Raw genomic sequence first — 18,429 nt, 5'->3', positions numbered from 1 at the left:
ATTCAACATAATCAATTCCCTGATCTTGCAAATACTGTATTGATTTTGCCAAGTATGTTATTTATATGTTATTAAAAAGAAATTCATTTTTTTCTGATATGCCCAACAGGGGTAAACAGTAACTCAGAATATTTCACATTTTTTCACTTTCATGCTTGTGCTAATGTAAGGAATAGTTTGATGACAACATAACTGAATTACTTTGTTGTACATCATCATATGGCAAATTACACTACTGATGCCATGAATCTTGGATCTGTAATTTTGTGCTTAAGCACTCAATTTTGAAATACCTTCATTGTATTAGCTGTAGGACTGGGATTTAGTGCTGCCATCAAATTTCAGTATTATCATTATTATTATTAATTCTGAAATAAATACGCTCCACGGAAACTCCGAGGCAGTCAGTACACTGATGATGATAATGTCACCCATGGTTTGAATGGCTCTCATAAAGAAGGAAAGTCTGCATGCTTCCATTAGTCGGTGTATGCTGGTCAAAAGGATTATAACAAAGGGTATCCTCTTATTGGTGTAGGTTTAAACCGTCCTGCACTGGAAGTCTATGTCTCTAGATTGGGTAGTCCATATCCTGAAGTCCATATCACTTTGCCGTACAAGGACAGTCTCTTTAGACCCTATAAGCTTGTGATGCCATAAAGCTGATAATAGATACTTACTTCGACCCTAAGCTTCAGATGCCACTGATCTGATTATAGCCACTGGTTCAGATCCTTAGCTAGGGATGCCACAAAGCTGATCATAGCTATGCATTAAGACCCTAAGCTTTGGTTGTCCCTATGCTGTATATAACTGCTGCATTTAGATACTTAACTTATGGTGCCACTGTGGTGATTAAAGATACCTAATAAGATCCTAAGTTTGAGAGGTCTCAGGGCTCATTATACACACTTACTAAGATCTTTAGCATAATGCCCCAAAACTGATGACTGCTGCAGACTGAGGTCCTAATTGGAGATGCCAGTGATTATAACCACTTATTAAAATCATAAGCATGAGATGCCTATGAGAAATTGCTAAGACCAAAAGAGAACTGTTTGGTGGTCGCTTGAGTTGACTGACATGGCTTGTAAGGAGCCAAGAGATCCATGTTGCAACAGAGCTTTAAGCAGTGAACTTCCACTCTCTGCGGTGTGTCCTGTTCTGAATAGGTGCTGCCTAAGTCCTGCTTGTAAGATCCAGTGGTACACCTCAAGGATGATGGTCATGTAGTCAGTCAGGGGATGTCCTTCGGTTCTACAGGTTTTTAACCGGTGGTCCAAAGGATGTCCATGGGTTGTCCAGAGGGAGTCCATGGTTTGTTCAAAGGTTGTCCATTGGATGTACTTCTGATTTGATTATTTACAGATCACAATGATTTAAAAGTGCTGCACACCAATAAAGTAATGATTCTCATTGCGTATCACGAGGATTCCATGTAAAGATTACTTAGAAAACTATGATGGTCAAAGGAGATAGCTTGAATGTTGTGCTGGTCAGCTAGTTAACCTGGTTAATTGTGAGTCATCATACACCTTGAGCCTTAGTCACTGTTCATGATATCTGTCAGTGGATCAAATGGTCCAGATTTGATTATTTCGAGAGAACTGTGATGGTACAATAGTGCAGAGTGCATAGTTAGTCTGCAAATGATGCAAGTGTATTTCAATGCTTTGGAATGATTTGATCAGATATTATTGTCATCATTATGTTTCCAATATTGAAAAAATACTTTTATTGCTTGAATAATTTGTGTATGAAAAAATATGTAACTCGAACCAGTAATGCTGTTCATTCATCAAGGTCTAATTAAAATTGTTTCACAAGAAATTTAACTTCTAACTCACAAGTGGCTTGAATCCCTCACATGTCCTCTCAAACTAGATGCTATTTGTGTGACTGATGTGGCTAAGTGACATGCCTTTCAAAAGAACACCCTCTTGGAATACATTAACATTTTGTTTTTGTCTTTACCATGGCAACCATGCTGACTGTATGTGAAAGCATTTAGTCCAATTTCACTGTTATATATTCATGAGAACAGTTATATGAAGAAGACATTTCTCCATCCTCTTTCCTTCTCCTCATCCTCCCCACACCTCCTCCTCTTCATTGTCACTGTACATCATCATTAACATGCTAAGATAGGTTGTTGGTGAATACTGTTCCATACATTGGCTATCATTACTTCCACAGATGCTAGTGATGAGCCAATTGTGGTTGAATCGGTCGCTTGTCACACCAAAGACACGGGTTCATTTCCTCCACATTTTTACAATGCGTGACCCTTTTTCTGTTGTCCCTGCCAGGATATTGTTGGAATATTGCTGAAAGTGGCATCGCTCACTCGCTCGCTCGCTCACTCACTCACTCACTCACTCACTCACTCACTCACTCACTCACTCACTCACTCACTCACTCACTCACTCACCTTGTCGCAGTATTCCATTGAGGCTGTGATTGAAATTGATGTTTTTATGACAGGTGACCATTTAATGTTGGGACGTTTTGTTTCTATTTGCATGTAGGTTCTAGTCGAGATGTGTCAGAGTGGAGGTTTGAGAGTCTGGAACAGCTGCAGGAGTCCAGCTCAGATGAAGATGAGTTCTTCGATGCTCAAGGTGAGATATTTGTAAATGTAACAATGGCCGGTGATCTTGTTTTTGCAGGCTCTTTGAAAAACAGAGATACCAAGTTTATGTTCGTACTTTCACAATTAAACATCTGTACACCTAACAAGATGACTGGGCAGCTTTGTGATCCTGTTTCTGAGCAGCCTGCTCTCTCTCTCCGCATGAGAGTTCAGAGGGATCAGGGCAATTTCTTGCACAGACTTGTGTCTCTTTGGCATGATGGAAATCTGTGATCACAGGTTCCAAATCTAGTCTGCCAATGTTTCCAGGCTAGTCAGCTACAAACCCATATTAGAGGCAATGTTTCTGTTATCCGGTATATTCAGACTTTTACCGATACAAAGTTAGAATGTGTCATTGTGCCTGGCAAATTTTAAGATCAATTTCCCAATTACCTCTGTCCATTTTATTTATCCACAAAGAGAATACATTTTACATTACAGAGAGTTGTCAAATAAATAATAGCAGTTTTAACCCCAGACTTAGAATATCAACATTGATGCATATTAATTCCCTCTACATTTTTTATGGTTGTCGATGTGTAAGAGCTTGCACACAATAGCCAGATATACTGGAATAAATAGTCTTTAAAACAGCTCACTCACTCATTCTGAATGTGGCATTCTGTTATGATCCTTCACTGAGAAGGCGTCTCTGCTCACTCACTCATTCTGAATGTGGCATTCTGTTATGATCATTCACTGAGTAGGCTTCTCTGTTTGTATTCATTTCAGTGAAAGATAACTTGACATACCTTTCCTCCTGTAGATGAAAATACTTCCAACTTCATGAAGCCATGTGCATTTAGCTTGTACAATACTGTGCCAGTTTACAGTGGATGGCGGGTTAGTTTGATTGCAAAATTAATTGTTTCATCCATATAAAAGTTGGTTGAAGGATGCATTGATTTAGTGTTCTTGGCATCTTTGTAGACACCTCACAACAAATTATTGTACCTTTGTCAATAAATTACCACAGATGCAGTAATACCACTGACGCTAAAGCATCTTCCTTGAAACATAACATTGTTCACAGAATACAAGGTGTACTCTGTGGCAAGTTCATGGAGTTCCTACCTTGAAGCTCAGATAATGAGTGAGTGAGTTTAGTTTTACACCACACACAGCAAAACTCCAGCTGCGTGGCAGCAGTCTGTAAATGATGAAATTTGGACCAGGCAATCCAGTGATCAACAGCACGGGCATCAATCTATGGGATCGACAAGCACGGGCTACTGAACATCAAATCTAGCCTATATATATATCACCTATATATAAACACTAAAATTCAGCTCAAATGGCACCAGATCTGTCAGGCTGCTGACTTAAACTTTTTCTTTTCTAACAAACTGATGAAGTTTTGTTTTGTATTAGCTGTGAAGAACACCTATAGGGACTGAATAAAGAAACAATGAGTAAGAAACTGAAAATGAAGAGGAATTAGAAGCGTGACAAAGTAATGCATTGCATGACCCATGTCATATATCATTCCTACTCTGTGTATAAATGGTTTATATCCACTCTCGTAATATCCATCATGTTGGAAGTAACTACATTCTATTGCAGTGGTAGATTAGATCCAGAATTTGATGTATTTTCTATTTAACTGTTACCAGGCAACCCTTCCTTTGCTGCATCAATAAATCCTTTATATCGCAGGATGAGGATCCCTCAGCCTTCCCCCAGAATAGTTTATAGATATTAAAGTACAGTGTGCCTACATGACCTGCCAGGCTGGACAATGGAGGATTATTTACTGTATTGTTTTTGTGATAAGGAAGTACTGTTGATGGTGTTGGTGACAAAAATGATACCCAGGAATAGAGCCCTCCCTGTAAAAGCTGACTTACGGCTTCCATCATGTTCTAGGAATACGTCTTCATTGGACTTTATAACCGTATTTGTCCTAATCTTAATGAGCTTTCTTTTTATGACAATGATAATTGGCTGTATTTGTGTCTTGACTTGCACGAAAGTCTATAGGTTTATGGGATATTGCCCTTGAAGTTGGCCATATCAGAATCTGGAACTACTTTTGTCTCATGGGTTCCAAGGTTGAAGTTGTGAAAGATTTAAAAGATTTGTCAGAATTTTCTGTGCAAGTGACTACAGTGTTTGAAGTTAAGAATGTCATTATTGTATTTGGGCAACATTATTCACATATCACAGCATAAAGATCTTGAGGTAATGTGTTATCTGGTCACAAGGCAAATGGGTACAAGTATCCAGAAGACATTACATCAGATATATTTCACAGTGGGTGACCTTCACCATTCATGCAGTTGACCATTTTGATTATCTTTCTCATCCCCCGGCTGATTATTAAGGAAAAAAAAACATCGGATGACTCAGTTATTGATTTCCTAAATTCTACTTCTGCTCAAGAAGTTGGAAGATCAGTTGTAGTATAGCTGTGCTAGTTATCTTCTCAACAATGCTTAATAAATTGCAGTAAGGCCTCTGTGTAGATCATCCTTGATATCTCCAGGGTCTACGTTCCGAAAAGTCTCCACTATACCCTGGATGCATCTACGACTCAGCCCGATAAATTTATCACCTCCCTTGGCTGGCTTTTTATCCAATCAGGTGTCTATGCTGGGAAGTTGAGCGAACCAATCACAACTCACTTTCACTTTTTAAATTCTCTAACCGATTAAACTTGGCAAACAAACCATGCGTAGGTACTCTGAAAGTATTAGATGGATTTCTTGCATATGTTTTAAAAAAGGTTTCGGACCTATAAAGTTGCATGTATGATTTCCCCAAATTGTGAGTCGTACGGCGAGCAAACCTTCGCAGTTGCAACTGCTACCTTTGTTGACACTGGCAAGTTCGGTTATAACGGTGACCACTCTGATTGGCTACTGTGAGAAAGCGGAGTCAGCAAAGGGAGGTAATAAAATTATCGGGCCGACCTGTAGATGAGTCCAGGGTATAGTGGAGATTTTTCGGAACGTATACCCTGGAGATATCGAGGGTGTGTGTAGATTTGCATCATCAGTTTTAAATGCGTGTATATCTCGTTGAGCTCTCATCATGAGGTCCTCAGACTTCTGTACTTCTGTCAGTAGACTGAAGAAAGACAGACCAGCAGTGACAAGTTTGTCTTTGATCCTGTCCAAGCATTCTGATATAGCAAAGAATCTTCAGAAAATTAACAACTATTCACTTTGGTTTTCGATGACAAGAATTTACTAGTGAGGTTTGCCCTTGAGTGAACAATCAATTGGGTGTATGTCAAAACTGAAATTACTTTGTGGAGCTGTAAGTGAGAATATCAATACTGTCTGGGAAGTGCAGCAAACTCAATCTTGTGTATCCTTGTACCGTACAAGATGACATATATGTTCTGTGAACCCTTTCTTGTGTATCCTTGTACCGTACAAGATGAAATATGTGGGCAGTAAAGGCTGTCTTGTATAGCCTTGTACTTTATAAGATCAAATATATGTGGAGTTAGGTTTTCTTGTATATCCTTGTACCATGCAGTATCAAATACATGTGCAGTGAAGCCTTTCTTGTATATCCTTGTACTGTTCAAGAACTTTGTACTTTACTAAGAAAGTGAAATCCCAAATATGACATATGTTGCATCTTTAAACTATAGTTAAAGTCTTCTTTTACTGGCATTATAGAAGTTGAAGAGATAAAGACTTAGAACAACCACTTGCTTGACAACGATATTAGATTCTATGTCGAAACAGTGCCTATACAGAATAAAAGAGCTGCATATCCATGAAAATTGTCCTTGTTCTTTAAACAAAAAAACATTTTTGAGAAAAAGTGAGCAAATTGATGAAATGACAATTCATGTGTAATGATGTAATTTCCTGAAAAATATTGGACTTGGCAGACCATGGGGTGTTGGTATTGCACCTTAATGGCACATTGTTGATAGACCTGCCTGTGGGTGCCTTTGTATTGCCCACCATTCCTCTTGAACTGGTTATCAATGACAAGGTGACATACAAACATATGACTGGTTTGCTTTGTCCCTTGACATGTCCCTTACATAGCACCTGTAAAGTTATGCACTAGAATTGATCTTCAGTAACCCTCAGGTCAAGCTCACTGACTTGCTTGACAAATTTCATTGTATGCAAGTTGTGTAGGTTGATGGTCATGCTGTTGATCACTGGATTGACTGGTCCAGACTTGATTGGTTACAGCTGGCGTTAAGCAACAAAACCAAACCCTTTACATGGCATCAGAGATGCTCTTGAGCAGACAGAGTCAGTACCTTATAAACAAGGCCCAACTTTGAATGCTTATTCAGAGGGAATAGTGGGCAATACAAGGACACACATAAGCATGCTTGGCAATTATATGCCGTGAAGGTATTATCCATGCAGTACTATCAGGTTGGCAAAAGTTTGATTCATCTGTAAACATCATGTCTAGCCAAAACCAATTGTGGCCACCTATGATCCATGTACACTGATTGGTGTAAAAATACCCAATATTTAGTACAGAGAGGAGTAAATATATATTGGATATACAAAAAAGACATCACCTAACATCAACGTCACCTGAATGGTATCAATGAGTACTTGAGCAGTCAAAGGTACAGTAGGAACCATTGAAAATAAGATGTATGGGTTGCTAGACCTCTGGAAGGGATGAGAATGAGGATGACTCTTTTGTTCACTATATCCTCTGATTCAGCAAGAAAGACTTCATTGTGTTCCCAGAATGAAGACTCACAAAGTTAAATGGTATCTTCACCCACTGTTATACCTTCCATGGGAATATAAATGCTGCATTATGTATCCTGAAAACATCCATCACAAAATCACGATATTCTCTTCATCAAACAAGACAGTTTCAAAGGGATCTTGTTATGGAACATCACACCAGGATTTCTCTCCTTAGATGATATCAACTTTAAAGGTTCTCCTTTGAGCTTTTTTGTTGCTGCTTCAGAAATGATTACGGAACTGCCTCAGATGGTCTCCTGTTATTAATAATGAAACACCATGCTTCAAAAGATGATGCTCTTCTGATGGGATACAATCAATTATCTATTGCTGCCAGTGTGGGGTCTTGAAATAAGAAGCTGGCTTTCTCGTGATGATCTCTGCAGGAATCCCTATACATAATGGTGGTGAGACTTAAAAGCTGCAGCAGACTTTGTGGGAGGAAGATGTGGAAGATAATGCATGATGGATGTTTTATTGCTTTTTAATGCTGTGCCAAGAATCATTCTGGCTGTGTGACAGCATTCAATAAATATTGTTGTCTTTACCAGACAACTCAGTGATTGACATTATGAGTATAGCTTTACGCAATTGGGATACTCGCTCTCTCCTTCCCTCCCTCCCTCCCTCACTCACCCACCCACCCACTCACTCACTCACTCACTCACTCACTCACTCACTCACTCACTCAACACACCCAACCAGTCACTCACTGTCATAGGTTCACCAACACATTCGTTTTATTTTTCTGGAAACATCTTGCAATTTCATTCCTTTAGGATCTATACGGTAACAAATCAGTTAGACCCCAAGCCTTGTCTATCACTGTGACATGGTCAGTTAGTATTTCATCTTCTAGTATTCCAGACATCTGTGTATTTATCCCAAGGAAAGGATGTATGTTTGTGCTGCAGTGGAAACTAGGATAGAGGACGGTCACCCAGCTCACGACTTGTCTTTCATGTAAGGATGGATGTATCGTGTACAGTACATCAGCAGATTTTCACATTGACTTAATGATGCATTAGGCAATTATAGGGCAAGATGAACGACTGCCCTCAGAAATATAGGACCAGAGGAGTAATTTGCCTCAGAAATTGCTGACTGTTTGCTTGTTTTTGGCCATAACCTTCAGTAACTTTAAGGATTCCTTTTCTGCTTGATCAATGTGATGCAGCCATATTGAGGAAATACTTATAATATTTTATTCTAACATTTTCATGTTGAAATATGTCTAAAATTTAGAAGTATTGTTATCCTGATAGTTTTGCAAGTTAGAACCTCATTATTTTCACAGGTTGATCAAGAAGGGGTTTAGGTGGTTAATCAGATATGTTCACTTACTTTTATTGCAAATCTTGTTTTACATCACATGTGGGCATTTTTTCATTATCACTGAAATGAATAATAATTTACAACCCCGAAAAAACCCTGATGCAGCAGAATATTATAGGTTGTCACGAAAATCATTCTGAGTCACTGAAAATTTATAACTGTTGTAACTGTTATATATATAGGCACAGGAATTTTTTGTGAATCGAAGAATTACACATATCTGTCACAGCAAGGGTCATGGATTGACATCCAAGCCTTTACAAGATACATAGACCATCTCAAGAGTCCATAACTGTCAGTGTTTTTCACAAGTAACATTCCCAAGTCTGTGTTTTTGTTACTTCAAAGAAACCTAGTCATCGCTGTATGATCTTTACATTCTATACTTGAATCACTGAGAGGCATGAGGCTGTATGGAGATGATACATTGTGGAAAAATGATGTGCTGAATCATTGATGTCGTGTATGATATGAGATTTCATCCATGGAGTTCCTTGGTGCCTAGAAGTACCTGAAGGAATAGGTTTATTTATCATTGTCTGATATCTTTGTATCAGATGGATGGCCATGTATGAGGAATCTGGATTTCAGTGTGTGCATTATCAGAGATTGTTTTGAGATGTTTCCATACAAGGGCGGTGGGGAAGCCTAGTGGTTAAAGCAATTACTCGTCATGATGAAGACCCAGGTTCAATTCCCCACATGAGTACAATGTGTGAAGCCCAATTCTGGTGTCCCTGACGTGAAATTGCTGCAATATGGCAGAAGTGGCATAAAAACATACTCACTCTAACATACATTCTTGTATAATGAATTCATTCTTGTATAAACAAGTACTGAAATTGACATCATTCTGCAAGGCCCGAACATGTTTTGGTTGTTTTTTGTTGAATGCTGTGCTCAGTTATGTGTGTGGCTTTCTGTACTCAGTTATGTTATGGCAAAACAATGTGATTCACATCACGAGCAGGCGACCCATGAGTGAGTCTGCCCACCTGATACTATCAAATTCAGACATGGTACTTTACCTTGAGGACAACAGTTTTCATAACTGTGAAGGTGGCAACTGTGCAGCAGATCATTATTGCAGACGCTGGTTTCGATTTAGTTCTTTGTTGCTTGCACTGGGGCAATCCAGTATTTCAAAGTGCAACCTATCTATGGGTTTAACTTGCACAAGGTGCAAATCAATTTTGGAGAAATATATGAACAGTAATTCTAACATTATAAGTATGTCAGCTCAATTGTTTTCAAACTTTGAATTCTGGCACCATAACATTGCTATTCATGTCTCGGCAGTGACATCTCTTGTAAACAGGGATCAGCTGTGTCTCTGTGTTGCTATGGTTTCATGGTACTACATCACAGAAAAATGTTTATGTGCACCAAAACCTCTGATGCTTTAAGACATTACATTGCAGCTGGATTTTAGCTGGAGCAACTATGTCTTTATCTTAGGTTGTGCCTGGTGCAAGTAGGTTAACATCTCTTATATTGAAAGGCAAGGGCGATGTGCCATTTTGCACATTAGAATAAGAAAATGCCCATTACAATTTTGAAATTTACTACAAGGGCAGTGGCAAATTCTAAATTCAGAAAATAGCTAATAATCCTGAAAATGGTCCATTGTCAACATTCTCTTTCCCAACCACAGACTGGTGAAATAAAGATTCCTTTATAACCATCCTTATGTTTTGTGTTTAAACTGTGTTTGTGGACAGTGTCTTCATTATATCTTCATCAGTTTCATCTTGATGAAAGAGGGGGCACCTGCTCCTTGCATGACCCTGAAGCTGGATGTATATGTACAAGCTGAACATGTACCCATAATGCCTTATGTGATGAACAAGCTAGTAGGTGGTGGTGTCTGAGTCTGAGATTTTCTCAGATAAATGGCTGTATGTGAAGACTATATTGATTTTCTTCTGTATGGAGCAACTTATGTAGATCTTGATATGACAGCTCTGGGGTGACACAGCATCATCTTATTTCTGTAGCATCTTGAAGTTCAGTGAAGCCAGAAATCCATATTTTCTTGTCTGCTGCATTGTTGGAATATAGGGACTGTACATTTGTTCAAGGTTAAAGTCTGTACTATGATCATTAGAACAAATTTGTCCTTCCATGAAGTTGTATTTGTCCAGAAGGTTTCTGGATTTACCATCAATGTCAAGATGTTTTGGATGTAGTGTTTGTGTGGCATGGTTTTCTTCTTAAATCTTGTCTTGTTACACCGACCATTAGTCTGCAAGGATCCATGGTTGCATTGTTGTCACAATGTGTAAAATGTGGCTAGCTCCTCAGTGGTATAGTGGATGGATTCAGGTGATTGATGTCATCCTAAAACATGTTGAAAGATGCCATTTGTTACCCTGACTTGCACTTGGCATAGTTGGGATAGAACCAGGGGTATATTTGCATGTATGCACTGTGTCTATATAACCCAGCAAGTTATGACCTGTGGTAGCTCTATAGTTTATCATAGGCTTAGGAATGTCATAGAACATTTTGTAGACCTGGACCCGGGACTAATACAAGCCACACATCACTACGTCAATGCTGTAGTCTTGTCAAATCTTTGAAGGGCATCTAGAAGTGGAAAGCATAAGATGTCAACTTCTTTATTGTGAATAACACAATGTTTCAGGGGGCATGCTTGTTCCTTCACTTTACCTAACATACAGCAAGGAATGTATACCCCCAGGGAGCTGAGAATACATTGATTCACTAACCTAAATGAGATGTGCCTGGAGCATGTCCTTCAGTGATATGGTGGCCATTTCTGACAAATTAGAATGCCACTTCACTGTTGGCATATATAGAAAAAAAGACGTTCTACTGTCACAAGAACGAACATATTTGAAACTGCAGTCAGTAAAATCAAATTTGCTTATGGATTCCCAGAGATTGGAAGAAGGGTTTTTGGTGACCATAATTAGAGTTACAGATTCCATGCTTTGTCATCAACATGTCTTTAAGCTTCTCTGCTTACAAAATGCTTCTTTATTAACCAGGTGAATGGTCAGAATGTAGTTTCATGCTCAGCTCCTGGGGTGTATCCTGCCAAAGAAGGGTGTATCATTACTGTATCTCATGCTTATATCAGGCAAATACTCAAAGAATCATCTCTTTCTTGCAGGTAGTTTCATTTCTTTTTCAAAACACACTTATAAACTGTAACACAGTGCACACTAAGCCCAACCAATGTCACATTCATACCTCCTGTTTGTATTTCAGAGGTATAGAAGTTTACACTAACAAATATGTGATAATCATATATTTGCTAGTATTTGCATTACATAAGTGCATACTGTGTGGCTTGTGTGTGGTGTATACATTTTCAAGAAACATGGCCATACCAACATTCCATTAATATATGCTGCTTATATTTCAGAGGGTATGGAAGCTGAAGGTGAAGAGGGTCATAGGGGCCGAGGGATGGTGCGCTCTTCATCCATGGAGATGGTGTCCAGTGGGGACGAGTATGCTGATGCTCTATCTGAAGGTATGATGTTTACGGGTGTATTAAACCTTTAGATGTAATAATTGATGGTACTGTAGTTGCTCTGCCAAAGTCCTTTGCCCATTGCCTGGATGGCAAGTAAGATTCACAATAGGTAGTTATTACTCATGACTACAGGTCGTTTTCACGACATAATTAGTGCAGGTAATCCACATCTTCTCTGATAAAAACTACACCTTGTGTAAAGTAACCAGGCAAGTGCGGAACTTGAAATCAGGTTCTAACTAAAGTTACCTCCCTTATTCTTGGTCATCATCTCCAGCAGTCAACAGAATTTTCACCAAGTTAAGTCCTTACTTCATGCTAATTGAAGAATACTGTGATTTTGTCTGTAATAGCAATACTCTTGTCAGTGTCTCTGAGTGTTGTGTTTAGGATTCATGAGTGAGTGAGTGAGTTTAGTTTTATGCTGAACTCGGCAATATTCCATCTATATTGCGGTGGTCTGTAAATAATCGAGTCTGGACCAGACAGTCCAGTGACCAACAACATGAGCATCGATCTGCACAATTGGGAACCGATCACATGTGTCAATCAGGTCAGTGAGTCTGACCACCCGATCCAGTTAGTTGCCTCTCATGATGAGCATAGTCGCCTTTTATGGCAAGCATGGGTTGCTGAAGGCCTATTCTATCCCGGGACCTTCATGATTCATGAGGTGCCTCTAACCTCAATGACCCAAGGAACTAGTTGTGCAATGGTATGCCTCTACCATGGTTCGTTACGTATTGCGGTGCACAGTTCTTGGTTTGGTACTTGATGCCACTCATTAACAATGAAATTGGATTGGATGAACATTTTCGTGGAAAGGCACTGTGGGGTTGGTTAAAGTTCTGAGAAGAAATTTTCTTGGAATTGGGACCCAGTTGAAAGTGCCTTTGCACGATCTCATTCATGCAGTCGTGGCACAGACATGTCAAAAACGGTAGCTATATGAGCATGTCATCTAGAACTAAATTGCATTAAATATTTGTAATGACATTTTAAAAAAAACAAGGTGAGTAAGATGATATTTTTTGTATGTAAACAAAATTTTCCTTTTTTTCAAAGTGAATTTCGGTGTACCAAACCGAAAACAAGCTATACTGTTTCAGCCCTACACGGAACCTGCGATTTCAAACACTGACTTCTGAGTATTATAATTGTGAACAATGCTCTAACCTTCCAAGGACCAAGAGACCCGTAGTTTCATTGAGTTCTTGTGGTACAAAGTGTTATAGTAAAGGACAATGCAGTTGTCTCCCCCTGAACTCAAACCAATTTCAAGGACCAAAGGAACCCGTAATTTGAAACACTGAGTTCTAGTGGTGAACATAATAGTGGTATCTCACCCTCAGTCGTCTCACCCTGATGACCTGGCTTACATTTTTAGTTTAGTCCTCTTGCCTTTGGCCTCTTTGGGGCCTTAGGCAGGGTTCCTTTGTAGTAGGAATCAATATGTTATATATGGAAACCTCCACACTTGACATTCTGCTAGGCTCTAATGATGTTATATGTGTTTGTTCCTCAACACAGAACAGTGTTCTTCCTGTCAATGGCATAGAGGTAAGATGGAGACTGAAGCTTCTCAGTTCCTGAACAGTTAAATTTAACTTTCTAAGGAAATCATTGTGAAACTGCAATGTCTCAAGTCTTTATATCAGTGGCTGTTCTGTTTTGATTACAGAGACCAACTTTGGCAGGCGGGTGGAGCAGTTCCGAATGATGTACAGTGTGGATACCTCCCTTCCCTCTTCTCTTGACTTGCCGCACCCCCAAACCAGTGGTGCTTGCCCTGTCAAAATACTCTTCCTCGTTCTGCATGGAGGTGAGTCATTGAGTCACTGATTAGTTTGGTCTGTATGGTTGGTTCCCCAGTGGAATATGTCAGTAGCAAAGTTGTTACAGTTTGTTACCTGATACGTGCCATGAATCCAGTTTGGATCAAAGTTACTAGAAGCTCATGCTGTCTACAGTATATATTGTACAGTAATCTGAAAACAGCTGGATCATTGCTGACATCTGGGGTAACTGTGGAGTAATAGTTGATTTGTCATGAGCGACAGTGAAATAAGGCTTCATAGAGAGTTCAAGATAATAGTGTAGGTGTAGAGATGTTCACAGATTGTGCCGTGTGTATAACATGGATGACAATATATGGCGTCCTTGTCCAGTGGTTTTGCTTGAATAAGATCGTACATGCTGTCTTCACAAATTCCTTTGCTGACTTTTTGCTTCCTAAATCAACAGGCAGTGTGTTGGATTCTGGTAAAGAACCCACAAAGCGCAGTGATTTCCTGACATTGCGGTCAACTTTCGAGACTGTGATACAGTCTCACTACCATGCAGCATCCGGCCAGCTGGCATTCCGTCATGTGCCCAGTCCACAAGTCTGCAGTGACACACTCTCCATTCTGTCGAGGTAAGATCTTCATCAGAGGGGATATAAGGGGCAGTGAAGTGCTCTCCTTTGGGGAAATACTCATGAAGATCCAGGATTAGAATTGGTCTTCAGTAACCCATCCTTGTCATAAGAGGCGAATCATGGGATCGGGTGGACATGCTCGCTGACTTGGTTGTGATATCCCAGTTGCTCATGCAGTGTTACACAACTCAAACTATTCGGGAAAGCACATGTAATGAATTAAAGTCTTCTTGCTATTGTTCAATGTGAACTCAACAAATATTATATCACAGTGAAATTGATTGCTGAAATGCTGGGAAGTAATATTGTATATTCTAAGTTATCCTTAGTGTATCCTTGACTGACCAAGGTTGACTTTACTTCACTGTGGGCAGATCTGTACAGTGTACATTTACAGTGGCAAAACTCTACCTCCCAGTCTATTACCATATACTACTTGCTGTATAGGTCCCTGTCTTGTAATGTATCACAAATAGTGTTTTGGCCAATACATGGCCATTTAAACAAATATTCACATTTCCCCTCTGCTGGAATGAATACGATTGTTGGTTATCTTTCAGTCTAAGCCCATACCATTTTGAGAGCCAGGCTACTATGAACTCTGGTGAGAACACGTTGTCATGGTCACAAGACTTTGTGCCGTTGGGGGCGATAGCTTTATTTGCATCATCAAGTACAGAGTACCAGGATCATGTGAATACCACTGTGGTCAGAGCCAACCAGGTGTTTCAGGAATTTCTCTTGTCGGATGAAGGAAGGGGCTTTGCTGGACAGGTAAGAGGTCCAATTAGCACAGACACATACAGACATGTTGTATATGTTGTGCATTACTGCAGCAGCTGGCCTGAAGCCCCAGTATAGTAAATGTTATTCTGGTCTTGGGAGATCATCCTATTTTAGTATTAAGACTAGAATCTACTGAAAGTGATGTCACAGGAGAGATTTATGCTAGTGGACTGACAAGTACATGTATTTGGCACAGGCTGACCTTGGAGGAAATAACTGATTTTTGTCTTGAGTTTTTACAAACTTTGACATTATTTTCTTCACTTTGGCCAAAATATATCACCAATGAGATTTAAATTCAAATCTGAAAATGATGTCATGCATCATATTATATTAAAAGGAACACTATATGAGTACATTAAACGTTGACAGATTCGGTATCTGTGAAGAAGAGGTTGTTTTATAGTACTTACAACATGGTGAACAATTACTTATAATTTTGTTTGGGGACAATAGAATGAATGTCAATGCTAGGTAGTGAGGCAGGCAGGGATTAGAATGCAATAGTTAATTTAGTGTGGCCTTATCTAGCTGAACAAACCTGGCCTCAAATATTGGGTAGTTCAGAGTCTGAATGGCATTTGGAAGTGATATACGTAAAGGTGAAATTTTATGGATGTCATCTTCTCTGCTTGAGGAACACATAGAAAGTGTATGAATACCATGGCACCCCAGAATGTCATCTTCCCCAAAGAAAGTTGACATCCCCAAATTCTTGGCAGTATTGAGTAATTCATAAAGCTGAAAACCATATAATCTAAGTGGCTAAGAAAGCTTTTATATGTTTGTAGACATTTTGTTTAAAATGAATATTTGGCCTCATTTTTACCTTAAACATTTTGTAATTCATTTAATGAAATATACGATGCTAGGAATTATGAAAAGATACTGAAATGTTGTTTGACATTTTTCTAAAAGCTGTGAAGTTAATTAGAGCTTCATTTTCATTTTTGTTTCTACAGGTTTGTATATTAGCAGACTCTACAGGATCACTGTTAGCTTACGATGCCCTCACTCGAGCCAATCAACACAGCATGCGAGGTGGGAGTCGTTACGGCAGCCACAACAGTCTGGAGGAAGAGGGTGGCGGGGAATCTAAGTCATGTGACCATCGACACACTGGACATACGATGTTGCAGGACACGAAGCAGCTAAGTCAGAGTGACCCTGACCTTGCTCCTGAAGCGAACACTACACATCTCCTAGATCACACAGAACGTTACAAGAGGAGTAAAAGTGAGGTTGTTCCCCCTGATTTTATGGAGTTACGCCGCCAAGGATCATCCCGACAGAACTCTACTCATTTGAGTGTTAATCAAAGTGATAATGCTGCTTCTCGAAGGACCAGTACTGGCAGCCATTTTGAAAGTAGTTATACAAAGTTTGAATTTGATGTGTCGGACTTCTTCATGTGTGGGTCTCCGCTGGGACTTGTACTTGCATACAGAAGGTTATTCTCAGGAGAGGACAAAAGCTGTAAGTAGCCATGACAGAACAGAAAACACACAGAATATTTTAAACAGTTTGCTTTTGTTTTGACGACTCTCCTTTAAATATGGGCCAGTCCTTAAGACTTCAGATTCAATTCTTTCAAATTAAAGATTAAAGGAAGCACAAGATTCAGACGGAATAGGAACAAATCTCAAGGACTCCACAAAACTGTGCTCCTTCAGACACTCCTTAACCTCTTGTTAAAATTCACCCCTTAGAGCTGCTGCCTTGTTGCAGGTCCTCCCCTGAAGCCAGCCTGCCACCAGGTGTATAACCTCTTCCACTCCAACGATCCTATTGCAATCCGCCTTGAGCCACTTGTTCAGGGAGGATTTCGTCATGTCCCACCTATCAAGATCTCACGATACAGCAAGTTCCCTCTTGGTGACGGGGAGCCAATTCATGTTGGTGAGTTCCTGTCTGTCATTACCAGCAGTTGTAAGCACTTCTTTTTTACTAATGCTTTGTTTCTGAATAGATGTAATTTTGACAGAAGTCAATAATTTCTTTTAAATTGAAAAGGAGCCCAGTAAGATGGAAAATTTAATCTTAAACTTGAGGAAATCTAGACTTAGCATTGCAGAAAGGGAAAGTGGTGTGGTTCATAGAGTGTGAGACAGACTAACACTCCTTCATACAAGGAAAGTGTGCAGGAATTGTTGTGAGTATGTGGTAAGTACGTAGCAGGTCAAGGGTTATCAATAATCAACTGATCCAGACCTGTTACTTTGTTCATATGGTATCTACTAAAGCCAGTGTAAATGCTTGTTGCCATTATTCTGCCAAGGGTGCAGAAACAGGAGTTATTTTCTTAATCATTTCCTTGTGAGATGAATTCTTCCCTAAATCTTGAATTAATGAAAGATATTGACCATCATTTTCATTTGTTGTCCAGTTGAGACAGTACAGAACCACCTGAGCTTGTTCACTGATGGTCATCGACATTCCGTGTCACCTGGTCACCCAAGTCTCCAGCGACAGTCTAGTACCTCCAGTGTGTCCAGTACCACCTCTGGTGTAGGGGAGACTGCTGTCACCAGTATTACTAATGGTAGGTACCTCCAGTGTGTCCAGTACCACCTCTGGTGTGGGGGAGACTGCTGTCACCAGTATTACTAATGGTAGGTACCTCCAGTGTGTCCAGTACCACCTCTGGTGTTGGGGAGACTGCTGTCATCAGTATTACTAATGGTAGGTACCTCCAGTGTGTCCAGTACCACCTCTGGTGTAGGGGAGACTGCTGTCACCAGTATTACTAATGGTAGGTACCTCCAGTGTGTCCAGTACCACTTCTGGTGTGGGGGAGACTGCTGTCACCAGTATTACTAATGGTAGGTACCTCCAGTGTGTCCAGTACCACCTCTGGTGTGGGGGAGACTGCTGTCATCAGTATTACTAATGGTAGGTACCTCCAGTGTGTCCAGTACCACCTCTGGTGTAGGGGAGACTGCTGTCACCAGTATTACTAATGGTAGGTACCTCCAGTGTGTCCAGTACCACCTCTGGTGTAGGGGAGACTGCTGTCACCAGTATTACTAATGGTAGGTACCTCCAGTGTGTC

At 39.9% G+C, this 18,429-nt stretch overlaps 1 protein-coding gene across 1 annotated transcript in view; it reads left to right on the top strand.

Annotated features, from left to right (window-relative positions):
- LOC137294403 (protein retinal degeneration B-like) overlaps positions 1–18,429 on the top strand; it is a 120,846-nt gene that overhangs the window by 81,421 nt on the left and 20,996 nt on the right. Inside the window, exons 7-14 of the mRNA XM_067825409.1 lie at positions 2,529–2,621; positions 12,059–12,169; positions 13,854–13,994; positions 14,417–14,588; positions 15,152–15,365; positions 16,340–16,853; positions 17,106–17,276; positions 17,764–17,919. Coding sequence (XP_067681510.1) covers positions 2,529–2,621; positions 12,059–12,169; positions 13,854–13,994; positions 14,417–14,588; positions 15,152–15,365; positions 16,340–16,853; positions 17,106–17,276; positions 17,764–17,919 — 1,572 coding nt within the window. The remainder of the gene's footprint in view (positions 1–2,528; positions 2,622–12,058; positions 12,170–13,853; positions 13,995–14,416; positions 14,589–15,151; positions 15,366–16,339; positions 16,854–17,105; positions 17,277–17,763; positions 17,920–18,429) is intronic.

This window comes from Haliotis asinina, chromosome 1 (assembly GCF_037392515.1).
Source record: "Haliotis asinina isolate JCU_RB_2024 chromosome 1, JCU_Hal_asi_v2, whole genome shotgun sequence".
In the NCBI taxonomy this organism is placed as follows: Eukaryota; Metazoa; Mollusca; class Gastropoda; order Lepetellida; family Haliotidae; genus Haliotis; species Haliotis asinina.
The sequence above is the reverse complement of the archived record's forward strand: the minus strand, read 5'-3'. Positions and strand labels throughout refer to the sequence as shown.